The 22,540-nt window shown below is 45.3% G+C and overlaps 1 protein-coding gene across 1 annotated transcript in view; it reads left to right on the plus strand.

Moving 5' to 3' along the window:
• Nucleotides 1-22,540, plus strand: part of Dlgap3 (DLG associated protein 3) — a 61,767-nt gene that overhangs the window by 17,539 nt on the left and 21,688 nt on the right. The window contains 7 exon segments of the mRNA XM_010645284.2: nt 33-115; nt 1,548-2,705; nt 6,551-6,756; nt 7,082-7,154; nt 21,477-21,690; nt 21,976-21,996; nt 21,999-22,285. Of these exon segments, the coding sequence (XP_010643586.1) occupies nt 1,599-2,705; nt 6,551-6,756; nt 7,082-7,154; nt 21,477-21,690; nt 21,976-21,996; nt 21,999-22,285 (1,908 nt within the window). The 5' untranslated portion in view covers nt 33-115; nt 1,548-1,598.

A 22,540-nucleotide genomic window follows, 5' to 3' on the forward strand; every position in this document is an offset into this window, starting at 1 on the left:
CCTTTTTTTTTTTTTTTTTTTTTTCGTGCCAGGAGCCAGTGGTCCTGAGCCTTCTGAAGTTAGGATTCTGCCTGGTGGTAGGGATCCTGACATCAAAGATGGGACATCCCAGATGGTGAGTGGTAGGAAAGTCTAAGAAATGGGGATTAGATTCAGGTTCTCGAATCTGAATAACTTGGGTTTGAATCTTGATTTGAAGGGACTCACTCACTTACTAGCTTTGTGACTCCACCATTTTGAGCTCCATTTTCTCATGGTAAGTGTGGATAATATTTACATTACAGGATTTTGGTGGGAATGGAGACTGTTAGGTATGCACAGTACCTGGGTACATAGTAAATCTGTGGGAAAGAGGAGGAGATGAGCTCTGGGCAGCATGTGGAAGAAGCCTCAAACAGGGTGGGTGTGGGGAGGCCATGCCTGGAGGAAGGGAGTTTGAGTCTCAGAGGTTCTGCTGTCTGGCGTCTTTGAGGCTGTCATCCCTTCCTAGTCAGCAGATGGCCCAGGAGCTGGTCTGGGATGAGGGAGGGCTCCGTCTGCCAGCTCCTCTGTCCCTGTCCTTCCTGCTGTCACCCCCTCCTGCTGTAGCTCCTGTCCTGGCAGCTCCTGGAGCAGTGATTGGAGGCAGCTCTTGCTGAGAGCTGACCTCTCCGTCCTATAGCCTTGGCAAGCCCAGGATGGGGGCAGGGGTATTAGTTCCAGAGCTTCTTCTCCATCATCTCACTACTTACCAGCTCACTGTTCCTGGGAAAAGGAACTCTGGGCTTACAGTCCCAGTTTGGGATTCAGATGTTGCCTTGTATAACCAGTGTTCCTCCTATATGGCTTTTCTTCCTCCATGACTCCACTCCAGTGGAAAGGGACTACAAAAGGGGGGTATAAAAGAAAAGGGAAATTTCATTGGGGGAATATTTGGAACCCAGTAAAGGAAAGAAGAGGAGATATCTCAGGTTTTCCTTCCTATCTCAGTCCTGAAGAGAGAGAGAGAAAGAGCTTGCAGCCCGATGGAAAAAACAGGGTATAAAAAGAGGGAGAGGGTTTTTTCTGCAGAATGGTGTTAGATATCTAGTTTTGGGCCCAGTGTTCTCTTTGGTTGCAGGGCTGGGAGCTGTGACCCTAAGCCTGGCACCTGCAGCAGAGGTGGTGTTGGGTAAGGTTGGGTGTCTCTGGATCAATTTGCCTAAACCTTGCTTGTTAAAAGCTAGTTCACCGAACGAATAGTTTCTTTGAATACTTTGTATGTCTGTTTGGATGTCCTTTTGTTTTTTATAATCTAAGGTTATTTAAAACCACATTTGGCTGAGAGCATTCCCTCTTGTGAATAAGTATTTATCAAATTTGCAGCATTTGATGAATGATGGGATTATTCTCTGCCTTTGCGTCTTTGTCTATTATGATTGTTTTAAGGACCTTTCAGTCCATTTGTGGAAAGATACTACAATTAATTACAATAAATTGATATGTATATGAAAATGCCCACTGAAAGATGATTTTAGGTAAAGTGGCCTGTTGTTCAGTCCAAATCCCTTTTTTCCCTATTTTCCCAGGAGGTTCCTGGGGCCTGGCCCCCAACACTATGAAGAGCCTTTGCTGAGGCCATGAGGGGTTACCATGGCGACCGAGGCAGCCATCCCCGCCCAGCCCGCTTTGCTGACCAGCAGCAGATGGACGTGGGCCCAGCTGCCAGGGCCCCGTACCTGCTGGGCTCCAGGGAGGCCTTCTCCACCGAGCCCCGCTTCTGTGCCCCAAGAGCTGGCCTGGGACACCTTTCTCCAGAAGGGCCCCTGAGCTTGAGTGAGGGGCCTTCTGTAGGCCCTGAGGGAGGACCAGGGGCAGCTGGGGCTGGGGGGGGTAGCAGCACCTTCCCCAGGATGTACCCTGGCCAGGGCCCCTTTGACACCTGTGAAGACTGTGTGGGCCACCCAGCGGGCAAGGGCGCCCCCCGCCTGCCTCCCACACTTTTGGATCAGTTTGAAAAGCAGTTGCCCGTTCAACAAGATGGCTTCCACACGTTACCATACCAGCGAGGTCCAGCAGGGGCTGGGCCCGGGCCAGGGCCTGGGTCTGGCGCTGCCTCTGAGGCCCGCAGCGAGAGCCCCAGCCGCATCCGGCACCTGGTTCACTCTGTGCAGAAGCTCTTTGCCAAGTCTCACTCTCTGGAAGCGCCTGGGAAGCGGGATTATAATGGGCCTAAAGCTGAGGGAAGAGGTGGCTCTGGGGGTGATAGCTACCCTGGCCCAGGCTCTGGAGGACCCCACACCTCCCACCACCACCATCACCACCACCATCACCACCACCACCAGTCCCGGCATGGCAAGAGGAGCAAGAGCAAGGACCGCAAGGGGGATGGGCGGCACCAGACCAAGGCCACAGGCTGGTGGAGCTCCGATGACAACTTGGACAGCGATAGCGGCTTCCTGGCGGGTGGGCGCCCCTCTGGGGAGCCTGGTGGTCCCTTCTGCCTGGAGGCTCCAGATGGTTCCTACCGGGACTTGAGCTTCAAGGGGCGTTCAGGCGGGTCAGAAGGTCGCTGCCTTGCCTGCACTGGCATGTCCATGTCGCTGGATGGACAGTCAGTCAAGCGAAGTGCCTGGCATACCATGATGGTCAGTCAGGGCCGGGATGGATACCCAGGGGCTGGGCCAGGCAAGGGGCTCCTGGGTCCGGAGGCCAAGGCAAAAGCCAGGACTTATCACTATCTGCAGGTGAGGCCTTCTTGGGGGATGTGGGGATGGGCAGGTTCCTTAGCCCTCATCAGTCTTATCGCCAGAGAATAGTGGAAGGGGTTGGGTGGGAGTCAGCTGTTCCCATAATGAGGGGCTTTCTCTTACTGTGTCGCCCTGAGCCCCTTTGGGGTCTTTCTTTCCCTATTTGTGCAACAAAGGGGGCCCCCCTATTCTGACAATGTACATCCATTCCGGGAAGATTTCTTTGTGACCTACTGTTTTGGACAAACTGTGCTGACCTCTATCTTAATGAGGTTGGAGGCAGACTGAGGTTGAGGGAAGGCAGTGGACAGTATAGGGTGTTGCTCCCCGGTCATAGCTGGCCTTGAGCTTAGCGGTCGGCAACGGAAAACAGGTGTTTTGCCCCAAAGCATTCTCCAGACCTCTTTTCTGCTCAAGTCTGGGTGGTTCTGTTATGTGAATATGAAGGTCAGATTCTAGAACATTCCTCTGCTGGGGCTTGTCATTTTCACTTGCCTGTGGTAGTATAGCCATGAGGCTGTGGAGGGGCCTTGGGAGCCTGTCTCATGGGTTTTTCTAGGCTGGGGGACACACCGACGTCTGAGCCCCGATACAGCTCCAGGAAGGGCTTCCTGGGAGTGGATGGCGCCAGTGATAGCTGGCCTGTGCTATTCCCATCCTGTCTTACCACTTCTGTGGCCTCTGATGGTAGACTAGGACCTCTTAATTCCTCTTTTGGAGCCTTTTGCCAAGCCTCATCCAGCCCATACTGATTTCTTGAGTTCTTTAAGGAGAAAAGGTCCAGAGATCAAACAGGTTTAGGGTTACCTTCCAAACTTCCGTTCCCCATTCATTCAGTGACACAGAGGTGAAGACACAGATGCTGCTTGTGAGAACTTACAGTGTAGAGGGGACAAATAAGGAAGGAGATGGAATGTGAGGTGATAGGATGTTGTAGAGGAATCCTGGGCACCGTTAGGACACGCGGCACAGAAGAGGCCCCTCACCCACCTGGTGGTGGTGTCCAGGGGTGGCTTGGAACAGCTTCTAGAAGGCACAGCTCCTGAGCTGAACTTCGGGAGAGGAGTTGGAGTTAGTTGAGTGCAGAATGAGTTAAGTCCCAGGAAGAGATTACAGCATGTTCAGAGGGATGAAGAAATGAGCCTGAATGTATCTTATGAATGTCACTGGCCTTCCTATAAGTCATTCAGATGTTAGGGCTCTTCTAGGGAACTCATGAGAGCCCAGGGTAGCACATAGGGCCATAATGAAAGCGGGAAGGACTTGGGAGATTCGAGGCTTGTGCACTGGCCTCGCGTTGTCCCCTCCCTGGGTAGGAAGGTGCTCTAAACTGAGAATTAATTGAGCCCTTGACATCCCTGGAGCCTTGCCACTGTTCTGCTCCTCCTCGCTTCTTCTCCAGAACTGGCTTGACCTCCCTGGGGGCTTCCTTTTTAACATGCGCCTCACAGTCTCCTGCAGAGGAGTGAAGAGCTCCGCAGTGGCTACGGAGTGGGAGCCCTGCAATGTGGCAGAGCATGCCCTGGCTGTCCCCCCTGCTGGCAGGCCTGCTGCTCCTCTCTGTTGGGTATGAGAAGAGGAATGATCCTCGGGGCCTGGGGTTTTAGGCATTTTACGACTGGAAAGTCTGAGCCCGTTTGAGGGAGAACCAAGGGGATTTAGGAACCTTCCAGAAAATGTGCTGTTCTCTTGGCACAAAAGAAGGAGAGGCTGGTCCCATGAGATCAAGTGTCTTTGTTGGACTCCCAATGTCTTTGTTAAGCTGTTCACTCTCATTCGACGTCAGCCCTCCCACAAACCTCTTTCGGATTCCGTCTCCACTCTGAGCCCATGTTCCTTTATGGAGCATCATCTCATTCCTATGTGCCCATCTTTTGATGGAGCCCTGGCCCCTTGCTTTGCCCTGGTCCCCTTGAGGGCTCCTTCCCTGACTCCCCATTCTCACACTGATCCCTGTCCCCTGACCTAGCTTCCCCTCTCCCTTTAGCCCCATTCTGTCTCAGTTTTATTCCCTGCCAGAGCCTTATCCTTGTCCTATGTTTACAAGTATTTTAGCTATTCACTGCCTTCCCCAGCCCTCTCTGCGTGCCTTCTCTTAGCCTAATTCTCTGCAGTATGGGTGGCCATCTTGGACTTCTCTGAGGAAAAACCAGGACCAGCCCAGGCTGATCCTTCCACCAGGGCTCAAGCCCATCTTCTCAGAGCCTCTCCATCCCTCACCTGTTCCCGTGTTTAAAGCATATCGCTACTGGCTCTTTCTGTCGTCCTGAAAACTGCTCAAATCATTTTCATCCTAATAAAAAAAAAAAAATCTCAGCCTAGGCTCCCCTTCTGCCTCCTCTCTTCCCTTCCTCTCCTAGTCCCTAGAGCATAGACTCCTCTTTGTCCCTTTGTCACTTGTCCCCCTCACCACAGCCCTTGTCCTCTGAAGTGCCTTGGCAGTGGTCGTCATCAGTGGTCTCTGGAGAGATATCCCTGAAAGGTACTTTTCATGTCTATACTAATAGTTAACATTTGTTGCGCACTTTCTATGGCTTATTTTTCTATGGCTTTCCTACCCATCTTCTACTGTAGGCATAATTACTATTACAATTCACATGCAAGAAAACTGATGCTTAGAGGTTAATCCACTTTGCTCATTTACTTGGTAGCAAGCGATGGCACCAGAATTTGCACATATTTCTTCCAACTCCCAAGCCTGAGTTACTAACCTCTGAACACACTGTGGCATTTGACAAAATCAACTACTTTTATTCTTGAAGTGTCTTCTGTTTCTGTGACATGGCATTCTCCTGACTTCCCTCCTACCCCTCTACCCACTTCTTCTCAGGTGACTTCACAGGCTCTTCTTCCTTTCTCTCCAGTCTCCTTTGAAATGTCAGTGGATATCTCCTCTCTTTCTCTTCCTCTTTCCTCTGTGCTGTCTCCTTCATGCCTGTGTATCCATGACTGCCACCCTTGACTTCCAGATGTCTGCCTCCAGTCCTGATCTCCCCTCTGAACTCCAGAACCAGACATCCAACCACCTGCTCAACAGTCGTATGCCAAATTTGAGGTGCTCAGTGCCAACACTGTCACCTGTCCTCCAACCTGTTTCTACAGATTCTGTGGCTCAGTGAGCGGCAGCACCACCCTCTAGGTCCTCAGCCATCAGTCTCCAGTCATCCTCTGCTCCTCTTTCCCAGCGGCTAACCAGGCTCACTGTTGCTCCTTAACACCTCCCGTCTCCATTTCCTTCTCTTTCCCCTCATTGTCGTTGTCTTCATTTAGGCCTCATCATCTCTTGCCTGGATCACGGCCTTAGGCTCCTAACTGGTTTGCCTCCCGCCACTTGAGCTCTTCTAGTGCTCCTGGCCCTCTACTCCTGAGCCTCTCTGTCAGGGCTGTTGAGAGCTCTCCCAGAACACAAATCTGAGCCCTCCCTGAATAACACCCTCTGTGCTTCCTTGCCTGGTGGGCAGGGTGGGCAAGAGCAGAGACTGGGGAATGTAAGCTGGTTAGGAGGGGTGGCAGGTGACTGATGGCAGGTGGTGCCTTACAGTGGGGATAGGATTAATATAGGTCACTTAAGCCTGTAATCTTCAACCTGAACTCCACACCTGACACCCGGCGTGTCACACCCCAACACCAGTGGAGCTCAGGTAAGCAGCAGAAAGTCCCTGGAGCATGATGCAGCATCTATCTTCCTTAAGGAAAGGGACAGCCTGTGACCTAGCTTCCCATTTCTCCTCTGGATGCCCCTCACATGGTCTGCCCCAGGAGGGCAGAGCGCCCCCTGTTGGAGCCTGGCCTCGAGATTGACCACAGATGTGTCTGAGAGACAGAGGCCCTTGTCTCTGCAGGTGCCGCAAGATGACTGGGGGGGTTACCCCACGGGTGGCAAGGATGGGGAGATCCCCTGTCGCAGGATGCGGAGCGGCAGCTATATCAAAGCCATGGGGGATGAGGAGAGTGGAGACTCAGATGGCAGCCCCAAGACATCTCCCAAAGCACTTGCCCGGCGCTTCGCCACCCGCCGCTCCTCCAGCGTGGACACAGCCCGGATCAAGTAAGGACAGGGAAGGCTGGGTGGGAGCCAGGAAGCTGATGCTGGGGTGCGTGCAGGAGGTGTGTGCAGAGTGGGTTCCGGTGGGGGTAGCCCTGCTTAGAATCTAACTGGGGTATTTCCCTCTGCCTCCTATAAATGAGACCTCCCTGGTCACAGTCCCTGTTTCAGACCTCTTTGGTTGAGTCTCTTTAGCGAGAGTCTCCTGGAAGATACCTTTGGAGGATTTTGGAGAACAGACCCTGGTCAGAGACTCTCCTGCTGTCATCCTCCCTCCACCACCTCCTAGCCCAGCCAGATTCTGACTCTGGTATTTTGACCTTTTCAGCTGCTGTGTCCCACCCCGGATCCATCCCCGGAGCTCCATCCCTGGCTACAGCCGTTCCCTCACCACCGGCCAGGTAGGGAGAGGCCCAATCCATGTGGAGGGAAGTGCAGGAGCGGGTATTTAGTTCTATGCTCAGCCTAAGCCTTCAGATTAGAGGGTATGGTCATGGAGAGAGCTCAGGTCTGGCTCTGGGGAAGTCTGCCGAGGGACTGCTGGAGTGACTCCTACTGGGGCATCTCGGACAACCACATCCTTGCAACCCACCAAGCATCCCAAGAAAGCGCAACACCACTTCCCTGAGGCTCCCCAAGCCTGACTGTTCCTAGCCCACTGGGAACAAAGGTAGGGTAGGCAAAGCTAGGGTAGATTTTCATAGACTGGGCAGAGGCCAAGCTGCATGCATCGGGGCCTGGGTTCTGCCCTACCACCTCTGTCTTTTTTCCAACACCTCCCTTTTCTCGTCTTTAAAATGACAATAGTGATAGTTATTCTCTCCGGAGATTTGTGAGAGTTCAATGAAAAACTGTATTCAAACACAAGGTATGTGGCCCAAAGTTCATATTTTAGAAATGGGAGCTCCATAACTAAGTCTATGCTTTCCTCTTAATTAATCATAGGCAGCAGCAGTTTCGTAATTAAATGCAGGAGATGGGTTTGAATTCCAGCTCAGGTGCTTATCAACTGAGTGACCTGGGGCGAGTTACTTGACTTTTTTGAGCCCCACTGTCCCTGTTTAAAAATAGGCATCGGAATTGCATTTTTGGCCCAGAGCCAGCACTCAGTAAAGGTTAGCTATTTTTACTGTTTGCTGGGGGTGGGGGGAAAGCAATGCAAAAAGCCATGCAAAAGATTGTCCACATTGGCTCTCATTGTTCCCCACAGCAGTCTCTCTTTATTCCTTCGTTACATTTCCTGATCAGGGAGTCCGATCGGCACAGCTGTCTTTTCACATCAGACCAGCCTGTGTTGCTTAACCCACTAGTTCATGCTCAGGCCTCTTGTTACTTGACCCATCAGCAACATCTAATGGTTCCTGACTCTCCTTCCTGCAATACTTTTCTCAGTTGGCTTTGAGGACACCACCACACCCTTCAGATTCTCCTAGACCCTCCCTCGAGCTGTTTGTTTTTGTGTGTCTTGGTGCCTCGCAACTCCCCAGGATCCCAACACCAGTTTTCCAGTGCTCAGTCCCTGAACTGCTCTCTGCACCCACTCCTTAGGTGATCTCCTCCAGGCTTACGGCTTTGAATATTGCCAAGATCCTGGTGATCTTAGCTGCATAACTCCTGCCTAAATTCTCCCTCGGAGGGCTGGCATGTACATTGTGTGGTGTATCAAAATCTCTCTTGGTTGTCCAGTGGACAACTCAGACTTACAATATCCAAAGTACACTACTGTTGGCCTTCCCACCTCCCCAAATTGCTGTTCCATCCATGTCTTCTCCTTTTCTGATAATGGCAATTTTATTCTTCCTGGAGCTCTGGCCTGAAATTGGGTTTCCTTTTTATTTTTTTATGTTAATTTTGGCGCTAGGTATTGAACTCAAGTCCTTGTATCTGCTGAGAGCACACTCTACCACCAAACTCCACTCCCAACCCATGAAGTCAGTCTCTTTTCTTTCTCACATCCCGTGTTTAATCCTTTAGCAAATCCAGTTAGTTCCACCTTCAAAATATATCCAAGATCCAGCTACCCTTTACCACCTACCTGTTGTGCACTTCACATGTCCTTTTGTCTGGGCTCCTGCACTGCCTACCGGTTGGTCTCCTGATGTGGCCTGGCTCTGCTTCATTCTCTGTCAGTGCAACCAGCAGGATCATTTAAAAATGTATTTATTTGTTCTTCTGGTCAAAATCTTCACTTTGCTTAAAGTAACCATCAAGGATTTTGCTATAATTTATAAGGCCCTGCATGATCCAGCTGGTGCTGCCTGTGGGTTCTCCTAGCACTGTGCCTCCCCACTCCAGTCACAGGAGATAGCTCACTGCCTCTCAGACCCTGCAGCTGTGCTCCAGCCTTGGGGTCTTTGCATTTGCCGCTGCCCCTGCATGGTTGTCTCCTCCCCAGACACCTCCATGGATCACTTTCTCATTTCTCTCAGGTCTTTTCCCAAATGTTCTAAAATTTTAATTTAACCCCCACCCCCCTGACACATTTCTTATTCCTTCTCCTCCTCCTCTTTTTCCTTTCTCCTCCTCCCACTTCATATTATCTAACATCACATACACTTGACATATTTCTCCTAGAGGAATGGCTTAGAATCTCTGCTTTGCAGAAGAGGAAAGAGATTTAAAGTACTAGAGATGTCACCCTGTTATCTCTAGTAATGGTTTTTCTAATAAGTCTATTTTTTTTTGTTAAGTATTTACCTAGAACATCTTTTTCTACCTTTGACTTTAAAGCTTTTTGTCTGCTATGTTTCAGGTATGTCTTTTATAAATAGCTTATAGCTAAATTTGATTTTATATTCATTTAATAATTCCTTGAGAGTTTAGTACATTTATATTTATTGTGATTGCTAATATGTTTGGATTCATTTTGATTACCTAATTTTGTGCTCTCTGTAGATCTTCTCCGTTGGGTGATGGTTTTCTATTTTGCTGCCGCCTTTTGGATTGACTTTTTCTTTATTCTTTTTCTTGGAAAATCCCACAGTCTATTTTATTCTTTTATAGTTCTTATAATTTTAATGTGCCTACTTGACTTAGCAGTCTGAAGCTGACTATTTTTTCTCCCTTCCCTCTGGGCTATACACAAACCTTTGGACACTTTAATTTAGAGACAACTCTGACTCTCTTCCTGTTATCTTTAAGCATCAAAAATTTATTTTGGGGCTGAGGGTCCTAGTTTAGTGATAGTGTGTTGCCTAGCTTGCAGGAGGCCCTGGGTTCCATCACTCTACTTACTCATAATTCTAGATGCTAGAAATATAATATTAAGGTGTCAGCTAAGGCAGTGTTTCCTATTTAGTGATTGTATTTTCAAATTGTTATTTGAAGGACAGACACATTACAAAGTTTGTGTGTGTGTGGATTAAGCCTAGCATGTCATATGTGCTAGACAAGCACTGTACTCCTGAGCTATGTCCCCATCCCCTAACTACATTAAATTTTATCAGAGATAATTCATAAAATTTGCTATTCTTGATTGTGGTTTTGATGAGAAATTTAAGAAAATTTTTATTTTTGTCAAATCCAAGATCACAAAATGTATGCCGATGTTTCCTATGATTTTATTTAGGTAAATGATGCTTTTTGAGCTTTTGTAATTTGAGTTAGGAGACCAACTCATCTTTTGCATTTAGGTATTCAATTTTGCCAATATTGTTTGTTAAAAAGACTTTTCTTCCTTTATTGAAATTTTTGGTCCCTTTGTCAATGTGAATTTACTGTAAATTTATGTGTTTATTTATGTAGCTTCAAATCTATTCCATTGGTGTAAATGAGTATCCTTACGCTATTACCACCTACTTTGGTTAGTGTAACTTTGTAAAAACAATTCAGTGATCGGGTGAGGTGGCACACGCCCATAATCCCAGCACTCGGGAGGTTGAGGCAGGAGGATCACAGTGAGTTCAAGACCAGCCTGGGCTACACCGTGAATTCCAGGTCAGTCTGAACTTTATAGTGAGACCCTGTCACAAACAAAACAAAACAAAAACAATTTCAGTAAGTTTAAATAATAGACTTTTGTTACATTTTTAAAGGATTATTTTATGTTTCCTTTGCATATAAATATAGATTTTGAAGATGCTTGTTAGGAAGCTTCAAATATAGTTGGGAATTTGAAAGGACTGCATTAAATTTGTAGATAAATTAATGGAGCATTGTGTTCCTGACAATCTTAAATATTATTGTCATGAACAGTATCCATCCCTCCCTCCCTTCCTTCCTTCTTTTTTGTAGTACTGGGGATTGAATCCAAGGCCTTTGCCCTGAGCTGCATCCTCAGTCCTTTTCATTTTTTATTTTTAGACAGGGTCTTGCTAAGTCACCGAGTTGCCTGGCTCAATTTAAACTTGCAAGCCTCCTGCCTCTGCCACTCCAGAGTGCTGGGATTGCAACTGTGTACCACCATAACTGGCTTTAGTTCTTTCTTTGATCTCTTTCAGCATTTAAAAAATTGTTAATCTTGGGCCAGGGATTTAGCTCAGTGGTTCCGCTGCCTGACTCATAAAGGCAAGGTCCCAAGTTTGATCCCCAGTATAAAAAAAATTGTTAATCTTTATTACAAATTGACAAATTATATATATATATATATGGTATATAAAGTGATGTTATGATGAATGAATATAATTACATTAAACTATTAACATATTCATCACTTCAAATACTTAAGTGATGTTAGAATGTTTTAATTTTGATGACCTCTTCCCTTCTTTTATGTGCTGAACCCAGTATTTTAGTTTTATCTTTTTATCTCCTGGGTTTGTCTTTATTATTGTTGCTACTATTTACTGTTATTACTTGATTGATGCTCACATCATTATCTTTCACTCCTTCACTATAGCTTCTTATAGTCATTCTTCCTCCTTAAGTATATTCTTAGGTTTTTCAGTAAATGTTAGTAGCCAGCTCTAACAAAGATATATTTTACCCTCATTGTTTGATATATCTTAGCTTACTGGGGAAATTCTAAGTCAACATTTATCTTCTTTCAATATTTTAAAGATATTTCATTGTCATCTTTCTTTTATTGTTGCTATTAAGAAGGTGCTATAGCTAGGTGTGGTGGTGCACGCTTGTAATCCCAGCACTGGGGAGGCTGAGGCAGGAGGATTGCTGTGAGTTTGAGACCAGCCTGGGCTACATAGTGAGTTTCAGGTCAGTCTCAACTACACAGTGAGACCCTATCTCAAAACAAAAACAAAACAAACAAACAAAAAACCAAGAAGGCTGCTATGAATAGAAATGTCCTTATAGCTAATTTTATTTCTTTCTGGTTGCCGTTGAGATCTTGTTCTGCCTTTTTTTGTTCTGAAGTTTCACAATATCTTTGTGTGTATGCTCCCTAAATCTAAGGATTTAAAACTTCCCTCTTGTTACTGGTTGCATGGTACATTTCCCCCCTATTTTTTTCAACACATTTTATATTTTGAGTATAAGGTATGCCTCTTGTAGACAGACTATAGCAATCTTGCTTTTTTATAAAATCCCAATCAGTCTCTGCCTTTTAAATGGGAGTTTTTTGTTCATTCACATTTAATGTGATTATTGGTATAGTTGGATTGTCTCATCATTTTTTTCCAGCTTTAATTGAGTTTATTGGTACATTTTAGGGATACAGTACAGTTACATTCATTGTTGGGATCTTGTATCTCTACATGACAAGTCTTGGTTCTCATTTTTTCCCCTTGTCCCTGCCCTCCCTTCACCCACTCCTCCTCTCCCCATCTACAACCACTTTATTTCCATATTTTCATTATCTCACATTTTTTTCTTTTCCCTTTTTACCCTTCCCCTACCTGTTGTCTCATCATTTTTTATCTGTTCCTCCTTTACTGTTTTCTTTTGTATTAAATGAACATTTTTAGTATATTATTTAAATTCCTTCATTAATTGTTTTACTACATTGAGTTATTTTATTAGTGGTTGCATCTAGGATTACAATAAGTATGTAGATAAAATAATAAATTAATATAATTAATTATGGTAAAATACAGAGGCATTGTTCTACTACATTGTCTTTCTCTTTTCTTTGTGATATTATTGTCATATAAATCAACTCTTGTAATTCCAGCATTCTTGAAGCCTGAAACAAGATGATCACAAGTTCAAGCCCAGCCTGGGCAACTTAGACTCTGTCTCAAAAAAGTTTAAGAGGGACTGGGGATTTAGCTGAGCATGAAATCCCTAGATTCAGTCCTTAGTAACACACACACACACACACACACCACCACCACCACCACCACCACCACCATCATTATCATCATCTATAATATGTTATAAATCTAACAATTGTAAGCCAACCAATGATGTTATAATGTGTTTCATATAACTTTGTCTTTCAAAAAAAGTTAAGAGTGAGAAAACTATTAGTAGAATTTTTTATATTTGTTCACATATTTACCATTTTTGGTGCTCTTCATTTCTTGTGTATTTGAGTTAGTACTATCAAGTGTTACTTCCTTTTAGCTAGAAGGACTTCCACTAGTACTTCTTGTAGGATAGATCTGGTAACAAATTCTTCAGTCTCTATTTACCTGGAAATGTCTTTATTTTTAATTCATTTTTGAATGATAATTTTGCTGGATATAGAATTCCTGGTTAATGTTTTTCCCCCCAACATTTGTTAGTTTGTTTTTGTGGTGTGGTGCTGGGGATCAAGGCCAGGGCCTGATATATGGTAGGCAAATGCTCTACTACTGTGCTATACCCCCATCCCTCTTTTAGTGCTTTGATTATACCATTTGACTTCTTTTTTGTGTTTATCAGTTCTGATGAAAAGCCAGTAGTTTCCCTATATGTGATGAATTTTCTCTTGCTGCTACTAAATTTCTCTGTCTTCAACTTTCAACATTTTGACTATAACATGTCTTGATATGGATCTTTTAATGTTTAGCTTTAGGTTCCTTGAGTTTCTATGAACTATAATATGTCTTTTTTTTTTTTTTCCCTGGTACTGGGGATTGAACTCAGGACCTCAGGACCTTGCACTTGTGAAGCAGGCACAGCACCACTGAACTAAATCCCCAGCCCTTGTGAACTATAGATTAATTTTTTAAAACAAATTTGGAAAAAAAATTTTTTTGGAATGTTTTTAGTTATTTCATCATTTTGGAATGTTTTTATTATTATTTCATCACATATTTTTCTGTTCTCATTATTTCTTCCAATATTTTAATGTCTCTTTTCTCTCCTTTTTCTCTTTCCCTTTTCTTCTTCTGGGCTCCTATTACATGTATGTTGGTATGCTTGATATTTACCAATTAATTTCTGAGGCTCTGTTCATTCTATTCAGTCTTTGCTCTCTCTGTTCTTCAGGTTGGGTAATTTGTAATGATCTGTCTTCAGGTTTATTGATCATTTCTCATGTTCAGCTTCTCTACTGAATTTTCCATTTCAGTTATGGTACTTTTCAGTTCCAAAATTTTTATGTTTCTTTTTTTTAAAAAAAGAATTTCCCTTTGTTAAGATTTGTATTCATGCTGGGCCTGGTGGCACATGCCTGTAATCCCAGCACTTGGGAGGCTGAGGCAGGAGGATCACTGTGAGTTGAAGACCAGCCTGGGCTACATAATGAGTTCCAGGTCAGTCCCAACTACATAGTGAGACCCTGTCTCAAAAAAAAAAAAAAAAAGATTTATATTCATGACATCGTTGTTGCCATGCTTGCTTTTAAATCTTTGAACATGGTTTACTTTAGTTTTTAAAATATATTTGTAATAGCTATTTTCTGGTCTTGGTGATAAATCCAACATTTTTGGACATTTATACCTTTTTACTTTTTTTGCATGACTCTTAAATTTTTTGTTTAATACTGAGCTTGTTAAGTAGTATATTATAGCAACTCTGGATTCATATTTATCACTCTCAGGGATTTTTATTACTTTGTATCTTGGTTTATTTGTTTGTTTTTTGCTTTTTGTTTTTTGTGACAGGGTCTCACTATGTAGTTGAGACTGAACTGGAACTCATTATGTGGCCCAGGTTGGTCTCGAACTCAAAGGATCCTCCTGCCTCATCCTCCTGAGTGCTGGGATTACAGGCATGTGCCACCACGCCCGGCTTATTACTTTGTATCTTAATCCCTGGAGAATACCATGAAATCTTTCATTCCTAAAACATGTAGCCTTTGATGTCTCTACTCAGTTTTTTCTTTTCATTTTAAACTTTGAGGTTCCCAGAGGTTGTTGTTATAGTTTAGAACTCAGCCAAAGATTGGTTAGAAGTTGTTCTCATAACTAGAAGTGGTGGTATATACCTGTAACCCCACTATTCTGGGAGGCTGAGTTAAGAGGATTAAAGTTTGAGCACAACCTAATTTCTAGGCAATTTAGTAACTTAGCAAGACCTCACATCAAAATTTTAAAAAGGGTTTGTGATGTGTGCTTAATAATCTCAAGCCAGTAAGACTTCCTGTGTGGTTCTGGAGGAAATCTTTGGGTCCTTTACAAGTCTGTCCTGGCTTTTACTTATCACTAGGCTTTTTGTGTTTTCTCTGAACATATATACAGCCAACACTAGCCAGAGATAAATAGGTAGTTCAGGGCCTTTCTGGTCTCTGCTGTGTATTCACCCAGCCTCCACTTAACCCAGGATAAGTGGAGAAGTTCAAACCCCTCAGCTGCTCTTATCCCCTTGAATTCTTAAATACCTTGCTAGTCTGCTAGTTTATTACATACTGCACACAGAGCTGAAACTTCAGCCTAGCATGTTGCTGGCCCTCCCTGTTCTTGACACTATAATTGATAATGCTCCAAAGAGAAGGGACAGTAAGGCAGCTGGCCTTCATAGCCTACACCACTCTGGTGAACCATTGCACCAGGTTGAGAACTGGGGGCCTGAGAGAGGGGAGCAGCCTCAGGTCCAGGTGCCATAGAGTCATGCACCTGAGTTCAGTCATCTTCATGATAAATGTTTCTTTTTGTGTGCCCTGGTCAGTTTTCAGATTGATAAAATGGTTGTTTTTGATAGTTTGGTCCAGCTTTATGGTTGGCTTATGTGATCGGATTTGATGTCTAAAGTCATGACAAGATTGGCAAATTCTCAACCACCATCATTATCTCTTTAAATTTTGCTTCTCCCACAGTCTGTCTAGTCTCTCCATCTGTTAGCAGCTTCTGTTCGTCGTGAGTGGGACATTCTTATTCTTTCCACTGTGTATCTTAACCACTTCTTCCTGATTTCCGTCTCTGTCTCCCTAGGCTGCCTGCCTGCTTAGCACGTTCCTCTAGTTCACTGATTTTTTCTTTAGTTGTGTCTCTCATCTATCATTAACTAATTAATTGTTTTTAATTTCATTGACTTTTCTAAAAGTCTGATTTGGTTTGTTTCCAAATCGTTAGTCCCTTTTTTTTCTTCTCCTCACATTTTCAGTTTCATCTGTTAAGTTTTAGGGCTTTTAAACATAGTTTAAAGCTGGGTACAATGGTATGTGCTGATAGCCCAGTTACTCAGGAGGCCGAGAGCAGAAAAATCACTTGAGCTCAGGAGTTTGAGGTCCACCTACACAACATAATGAAGCTCTGTTTTTATTTTTTTAAAGTATTATACATACTTTAAAAATGACTTTGTTATAGCTTAGGTAACATTCATTGCTGTAAGAATAAAACCTGAATTCTCAATGACTTATGACTCAATAACAATTTAGTTCTTACTTACATCAGCTTGTATGTTATCTATTGCTTACTAATAAATTATCTCAAGATGTAGTGTCCTAAAACAACAAATATTTATTATCTCCTAGTTTCTGTGGGGCAGGAAACTTAGTACCACTTAGCTAGGTGATGCCTAATCAGGGTGATGGTCATTGTTGTTTCATCTCAAGGCCTACCTTGCAGAAGCTGCCTTGTGCACTCACTTGGTGGTTGGCAGGTCTTGGATGAGGTCAGGCTCTTGCCGTGTGGTCTCAGAAGTGATGTTCCACTATATCTGTTATATTCTACTCTCTAGAAATGGGCCAGTAAGTCCAGCCCATGATTCAGAGGAAGATGCGCATTCCAAGAGGTAGACACATGAGGGGTGAAGTAAAAGATGTCTGCCACATAGACACTGTTAACTCATCTTCAGTGGAGCTTCACATCCAAGGGGCCTGAGCAGCTCGAGTTAGCATGGTCCTTAGGGACACATTTTGCAGCTGCTCTCTGCTCGCATATTCCCGGACTAGGAACACTTTATGTTAATTTTTAATCTGGGTCGTGCAAGCCCGTGCAGATACATAGTCCTGGTCTGTGGGAGGACTGGTTTGTGGGTCCAGATTCTTAGGACATTTGCCTCCTCCCCATCCTGATCTACAAACTGGCTCCTGTGTCATCAGCCTCTGGTGATAATTGTTTTTTTCTCTCTTTGTTTTCATCAAAGATTTTTCTTTTCCTAGCTTTATGAAGGTTCTCATTTCCTGCTTCTCATTTGGAATTTGTGTGGGCCCAAAGCCTTACTCCTGTGCCCCAGTGGGTGTTAAAACCTAAGCCTTTGGTTACTGAGTCCAGCAACCCCTAACCCCACCTCCGCCTCCACTGGGCTGTTTGAAGCAATGGCTCACACAGTTCATATTCTGATTTTCCAGGCTCCTCTTTGCTTTTGTCCCCTGGGGACTTAGCTTGCTTTCTTGTGAGCTCAGCTATGCATATAAAATGATGTTGGTTATGTTTTATCCAGTGTTTTGGAATGGTTTGAAATAGGAGGATTTTCCAAAGGTTATCTAAACTAAATAACATATGTAAAGTGTACAGGATGTTGGATGGTCCCCCAGGTGGACCCATCAACTCTAGCAGACAATTTCTAATTGGATACAAGCAAAATATTTTCTTCTCAATGTCCCACATGCTTGGAAATGGCTACTGATTCTGAATCTGGCTTGGAGAAAGGATAAGAAGCTCATTTCCCAAGGGGATTCTTTGACTTTTGAAGAAATATTAGTACATGTTTGCAGTACATAATGTTTGCTTTCCTTGTGGGGAGTAGGTACGTGTACATAATACAGCTTAATTCCTTTTTTCATCCCCTTTCCCTCCCCTCCCTCCATCTCTTGATCCCACTCCTATTTGAGAAACATCCCTCTCTCCATGTCTTATTATCTATATTTTGCTCTTTATTTATTTTTAAGCTTGTGTATCTCATTTATTTCACTTAACATTATGGTCTCAAGGTGATTCCATTATCTTATGAATGTCTCAAGTTTGTCTTTCTGGCAGAGTGGTACTCCATTCATCTATTGCTGGGCATGTTAGTTGTTTCCAAGATTTAACTACTATGAATTATGGTGCTATAAACATGGGTATGCATGTATCACTGTGAAATGATATCTTTACCTCTTTTGGGAAGATACAGGGGAATAGCTGGGTCAAATGGAATTTCTAATCTTAGTTTTTTTGAGGAATTTCTATAGGGGTTGTACTAGTTTACACTCCCATCAACAATGTAGAAGGGTTCCTTTTCTCCTGCAGCCTCTCCAGCATCTGTTATTTGATTTTTTTTTTTATTATGGCCATTCTTTCTGGGGTAAGGTGGAATCTTAGTATTGTTTTAATTTGCATTTCTCTAATGGCCAGTGATGTTGAGCATTTTTTCATGTATTTGTTGGCCCTTTGTACTTCTGTAAAGTGTCTATTCATTTTTCTTGCCCACTTTTTGATTGGGTCTTTTAGGTGGTCTAATTTTTTTTTTTTTTTAGTTCTTTATATATTCTAGATGGTAGTCCTCTGATTCTTTCACTTTGTCTCTCCTGTGAGTGGGGTTGGGGAAGCAAGGTGGAAGTCTATACAGGCATAATAGGTGTATTCACAGCATAGTGTAACTGACTGATAACCATAATGTAGCACACATCACAAGACACGAGTGTCTGCTTCCTTTGGGTCCAGTCCCTTGTTGAACCCCAGAATCTCCTCTTGGCCAGTTGAGCTACAATGTGTATGGCTTCAGGGAAATCCTCCCCCCCACTCTTTCTTGGATAGAGTTAGCTGTGGACAGCCTATGCATGGGATTTTTAAGAAAATCCTTGGGATAGAGAGACCTCTCATTCTACATGGGATTGGCACTATGATTAAAGAAGCTCTTGCTACTAATAGTGAAGTTTATTGAGCACATGCTTTGTACCAGATATTGCACCTAGCACTTTGCACATAGAAAAGGGGTGGAGATAACTGCAGAGTGAGATTTCTTCCATCCCTTATGTCTAGACTTGAGATTAAAATGCTCTTGGTTAGGGTTACATGAGGTCCCCTGGGCTCCAAGAGGGACCCTCTGGGCTGGATTGATTCTAGTTGGGGAGGGCCTTGAGCCTAACCAAGAGGTAACAGGAGTCAGTTCAGCTCCTGAGTATCAGAAAATACTCTGGTAACTGTTGTCTTTAGTGCCCCAGAAGTCCAGTGATAGGAGGAATAAGGGTTGACTAGAGAAGTCATGGGAAGGTCAGTTTCCACAATATGGCTTGTGCTAGTCAGACAAGAAAGAACATAACTTCTGGTTTTTTTGGATTGATTTTTCCAGGTCTTGTGGTTTCTGTACACTTAAAGTTCCTTCAGAAAGAGTTTCAGAAGCCAAATGAGATGGTACATGTCTGTAATCCCAGCTATTTGGAAGGCTGAAGTAGGAGGATCCCAAATTCAAGGCCAGCCTGGGCAATTTAGCAAGACTGGATCAAATAAAAATGTTAAAAGGGGTGGGCATTTAGCTCAGTACTCCTTGAGTTTACTCCTTAATTAGTACCACCACCACCACCACCACCACAACAACAACAAAAAGCACTCTGGGAGGCTGAGGCAGAAGGATCACAAATTCAAGTTCAGCCTGGGCAATTTTGCAATTTAGGAAGACCCTGTCTTGAATTTAAAAATGAAAAAATAGGCTGGGGCTATAGCCTAGTGCAAAGGCCCCAGGACTATGGGGGAGGGCACTGCAGAAAATGTACAGAAACTTCTTTTAAGTTACTGGGCCTACATTAGAACCACCAAGTTTCCTCTGCCGTCAGCAGATTTGCTCTGGGCTTCTAACCAGCCAAAGCAAAAGCAGATGGATAGTTAGGGGGGCACAAGTTAATGTAGGCTTAAGAAGCTGCTCAGGAGATTCTGATGCTCAGTCAGCCTTACAAGGGAGCCAGAAATGTGATACTTTATTTCATTTTTACCACTTACCAGATGAGCATCCTTGGACTAGTCATCTGCTCCTTCTTGGTCTTGGTTTGCCCATTGGTAGAATGGGATGATTCTGATTCTGTTTGAGGTACAATTCAGTTAAATCGTGTGCTTTGGAGGCTGAGTTATGGAAACACTGAGTTGCACTTTACACATGGATCAAACCACTCTTTTGAGTTTCTGTTGGCTATTCATAAATATGTGGCCACACATATTTCTGGGAGCAGCCATGAGATGTAGCTAGGGGATACCTGCTGTTGCACTCACCCCTGGATGTTGCTGAGAACCTCATCTGTGATGCCATCTGGAGGCCTCTGTGTCATCGTCTACAGGGGGGTTTCTCTAGGGCCTAGTGATGGGAATTGTAGGTCTCACGAGCATCTGGCCTGTGTCTACCAGGTAGACCGTGAGACGTTCACATGCCACTGAGGGCTTACTGTGTGCCAGTAACTGCATCACGTGCCTCACGTGTTTTTTTGAGCCCCTCAGTACTCTTGTGAAAATGGTAGCATTATCGTTCCCATTTACCAGGTGATCACACTGAGGTCCCCAAACTTTAACTTTCCCCGGGCACACTGGTAGGAAGTGGCAGAGCCAGCCTGGGATGCGGCAGAGTCTCACTCCACGGCCCATGCAGGTAAGCTTAGGCTACGTTCCTCCACGTTTTGCCTGGCTGGAAGCTCAGGGTTACACATGTAGCCAGCGAGAGTGGCATTGTGGGCCTGGCCACCTGTGCTCTGGGCTAGAGCTTACCTTTGCTCCCACCTTTGCCTGCTTTTATTTATTTTTTCTTTGTGTCACTTTTCTCACATACCACAAATGAAGCTGCAGCCTGGGACATATTTAGTCTCAGCGCAGTGATGTGTGGCTTGTTCTGTGAACAAAAGTTTTGGGTTTTTATTTTTTCTTCTCTTTTTTGTTTTTTTTTAACACCATGGATTCTGTACCACAAAATATCAAAAAACAAAACAAAACAAAAGAACTCTCTCCAGGACAGCTGAACTTTCTCCAGAGCCACTGAGGACAGGACAGGGACTATTGGGCCCTGCGAGGCCCACTAGCTAATGGCCACAGGAAGGGAAAGGCTTGGAAAACTTGCAGGATAGTTTTGCTCTGTCACGTACCCATTCATTACCCATCCTGCCACTTGATGCATGTATCTCTATAGGCTGCTTTCAGACAATCACGTGACACGTCGGGTTCTAAGGAACAAAAGTTGTCCTCCCCTGAAACCCCCAGCCCTATACCTTGCCGTAGGGTATATGTCAGGTCCCTGGTCCTCTCTGTCAGGGTCAAATGAGAGAAGGCTGAGGAACTGGGACCAGGAGGAGAGGAAAATATAGGCGTGGGGTAGTGTGGGGTGAGTATTTAGAGGAAAGACTGAGTGGTGGCAAGGTGGCCCCAAGGCAGACCTTGGAGGCAGCTCAGGGCAGAGGCTCTCTCATCTTTCTTTGCGGAGAGTAAGGATCTCCTTTAGCCGACTACAGAGGAGCCAGGCAGGTATAGGTGCTGCAGACCTAGGTATGTTGCCAAGCAGAGCGCCTCAGCGTCCCCACCCCACCCCAGATCCTCTGTAACCATCCTCCGGGCCCCCTCCCCCAGCTCAGCGAAGAGTTGAACCAGCAGTTGGAGGCCGTGTGTGGGTCTGTGTTTGGGGAACTTGAGTCTCAGGCCGTGGACGCCCTGGACCTGCCTGGCTGTTTCCGCATGCGGAGCCACAGCTACCTCCGGGCCATCCAGGCCGGCTGCTCTCAAGATGACGACTGCCTGCCCCTCCTTGCTGCCCCTGCCTCTGTCTCAGGGAGGCCCGGCTCCTGTGAGTACTCTTTCTGTCCCCGCCTGGCCCTTGGGTGGACAGTGCCTTGGGTTCCAGTTGTGGCTCGCGCCATCTTTGTGCTGTGTGACCTTGCTCAGATAACTTCCCTCCCTGGACAGGATGACTCGGACAATCCTTGGTCCTGTAAATAGCAGTGCATGGAATACACGTGGCTGCTGTGTTTCGTGGGACCGCGTGGGTGTGCTGGGGGGGTGGGTGTGTCGGAATGATGCGTGCAGGCGTGCGTCGTCTTCATAGGCTGCACCCCTGCCTTTGCTGCTCCAGCCTTCAACTTCAGAAAGGCCTCTGGATTCCGCCGGGAAGCCAGGCCCCACCCCGCATCTCCATCACCGCCCAGAGCAGCACCGACTCTGCGCACGAGAGCTTCACCACGGCTGAGGGCCCAGCCAGGCGCTGCAGCTCTGCCGATGGACTGGACGGGCCTGCCATGGGCGCACGCACCCTTGAGTTGGCGCCGGTGCCACCCCGGGCCAGCCCCAAACCCCCCACTCTCATCATTAAGACCATCCCCGGCAGGGAAGAGCTGAGAAGTCTGGCGCGGCAGCGGAAGTGGCGGCCATCTATTGGGGTGCAGGTATGGACTGGTGTGCAGGTACGGAAGGAGGAGCGCTGAGGGTCCGGGCTCAGGTGGAATGGGGTGAGGAGATCAAAGGGGACTTCCGGATACACAGACCTTTTCCTTGGCTTGCCCAGCACTGCGCATCGTGGGTGCTGGTCATCGACAAGGCAGCCGTCCTCAGCCTACTCCTTTGTCCCTCATGTCATCCGTGCTACTGGAGAGTGCAGAACAGTGCCCAGCAGTGGTCACGTTGCTCTCTCATCTTGTTCA

This window comes from Fukomys damarensis, unplaced genomic scaffold (assembly GCF_012274545.1).
Source record: "Fukomys damarensis isolate Sample0158 unplaced genomic scaffold, DMR_v1.0_HiC HiC_scaffold_23, whole genome shotgun sequence".
In the NCBI taxonomy this organism is placed as follows: Eukaryota; Metazoa; Chordata; class Mammalia; order Rodentia; family Bathyergidae; genus Fukomys; species Fukomys damarensis.